The sequence below is a fragment of the Crocuta crocuta genome, unplaced genomic scaffold, assembly GCF_008692635.1.
Source record: "Crocuta crocuta isolate KB4526 unplaced genomic scaffold, BGI_CrCroc_1.0 scaffold1013, whole genome shotgun sequence".
Classification (NCBI taxonomy): domain Eukaryota; kingdom Metazoa; phylum Chordata; class Mammalia; order Carnivora; family Hyaenidae; genus Crocuta; species Crocuta crocuta.
Window position 1 is genome coordinate 579860 of NW_027531297.1, and position 2192 is coordinate 582051.

General features: G+C 53.3%; 1 protein-coding gene across 1 annotated transcript in view; it reads left to right on the forward strand.

Annotated features, from left to right (window-relative positions):
* The window catches only part of EXD3 (exonuclease 3'-5' domain containing 3), a 76349-nt gene that overhangs the window by 38978 nt on the left and 35179 nt on the right, over window positions 1-2192 (forward strand). Inside the window, 2 exon segments of the mRNA XM_077771561.1 lie at window positions 2133-2190; window position 2192. The exon segment at window position 2192 is cut by the window's right edge and continues 48 nt beyond it. Coding sequence (XP_077627687.1) covers window positions 2133-2190; window position 2192 — 59 coding nt within the window.

Sequence of the window (2192 nt, forward strand, 5' to 3'; positions counted from 1 at the left end):
TTTTTTAAAGTGGCTTAAAAAATAAACAATGTGTTTAAAAAAAAAAAAGAGGGGGGGGGACATAGAGCAAATAAGTGGACATCCTGTGGGGCTGGGACCAGAGTCCCGTGTGGAGAAGGGACACACGTGGGTGGACAGTGCGAGGGTGAGGGAGGCTCTGTGGCCTGGAGTTAGCAGAGGATATTGGTTCAAATTAATGAGTTTTTAAAAATGTACCGGATTTTGGGGAGCACCTGCGTGGCTTAGTTGGCTAAGCATCTGACCTTTGATCTCAGCTCAGGTTGTGAGTTCAAGTTCACATTGGACTACACACTGGGCATGAAGCCTACTTAAAGAAAAAAATTTCCAAGGAGCCTGGGTGGCTCAGTTGGCTAAGCGTCTGCTCTGGATTTCAGCTCAGGTCTGATCTTGCAGTTCATGACTTTGAGCCCCACACTGGGCTCTGTGCTGACAGCTTGGAGTCTGCGTGGGATTCTCTTTCTCTTTCTCTCAACGTAAATAAATAAACTAAAAAAAAAAAAGAATAGTTTAGAAAAAAGACTTTCCTAGGGCCTAGAGAGAGGGAAGGAGAGAGAGAAGGAAAGAAGAACAGAGAAAAAGGGAGAGAGAGAATCCCAAGCAGGTTCGGGGCTATCAGCAGAGTCTGATGTGGGGCTTGAACTCACAAACCGTGAGATCATGACCTGAGCTGAAATCAAGAGTCAGATGTTTAACTGACTGAGCCACCCAGGTGCCCCTATAAACACTAGGTTTTACAAAGTGCTTCTGGCCAATGAACACAAGCATTTGTTAGTGTGTCTGCTTCACGATGAAAAAGACAATTTTTTTTTAATGTTTTATTTATTTCTGACAGAGAGAGAGAGAGAGACAGCGTGAGCAGGGGAGGGTCAGAGAGAGAGGGAGACACAGACTCTGAAGCAGCTCCAGTCTCTGAGCTGTCAGCACAGAGCCCAATGTGGGGTTCGAACCCACGAACCGTAAGATCATGACCTGAGCCGAAGTCGGACACTTAACCAACTGAGCCACCCAAGTGCCCCAAAGAAGATATTTTTAAGAGAACGAGAGGCAACGACAGCGGGGGGGCGGGGGGAGTCCGAAAAACCGGTGGCAGGTGGTCAGGCAGCAGCGCTTAGCAGGCTGAAAAGCTGACCCGCTGGCGCCAGGGGCATGTGGGGCCCAGCACGGAGGCCGAGGAGGGCCCTCAGCGGACTCCTCAGTGGCCAGCCAGTCCTCGGGGACCCTGGGCCGAGGTGTCCACAGAACACAGAACAGAACTCTTTTCAATCAAAAATACAACGGCAAAATGAAAAGCACAATAAAGGTTTGGAGGATAAATCTGAAAATGTCTTCGAAAAAGTACAGAAAAGATAAACAGAATGAAAATCAGAGAGAAAGGATTAAAAGAATGAATAGAGATCTCGTCAAGAAGGCCCAACATCCAAGTACTGAGAGCCCCAGACGGAAAGAGCAGAGGACGGAGCGCATTGCGAGGTGCCAGGCTTAGCGGGTCCGCTGGGCGCACTGTGGCGAGGCAGACTCCGCCCTCCCCGGGAGAATGGGGCTCCGGAGGGGTTTCCGGGGGTGTCGCCTGCCGGGTGCTGTGGGAGGGCTTCAAGCCCAAGGCCCCAGCTCAGCCGAGCCCTCGGCCATCGCGGGGCAGAGCCCAGGCGCCTCTGCAGGCGTGCGCTGAGCCGTCAGCTGGGACAGCTCGCCGCGTGGCGGGCACAGGGGAGGCGGGCAGGGGCCGGCCGGAACCTCAGCGGGCAGTAAAACCCTGACGGGAGCAGGAGGGTGCGTCCTGGCCGTGGCATCACAGACACAGTGTGTCCCGACCCTGCGTGAGGACCGTGCGGGGAGGGAGCCCGAGGGCCTTCCGAGCTGAGGCGTCCGAACACCTAACGCTGAATAATCAAGAGGTCACGTACGCGTATGTCACTTGTAAGCGCAGAGACAGGTCCCGAACACGACAAAGTGATCGTGTCTGCTGCGCGGTGGGGCCGAGTGACGGGCGACCGCTCTTCCCATCAGCCTCGTAGAACTACCGAGGTTTAAACTGTTCGAGTGTGTGACTTAGAGAAATAAAAGTCTTAACAAGAAAGCACCCGACAGGAGCCGTGTTTCTCTCCCCACAGACAGCACCCACAGGTGACCTCCTTGAGGCTGGACAGGCTGAGTCCCAGAGCACTAAGTTG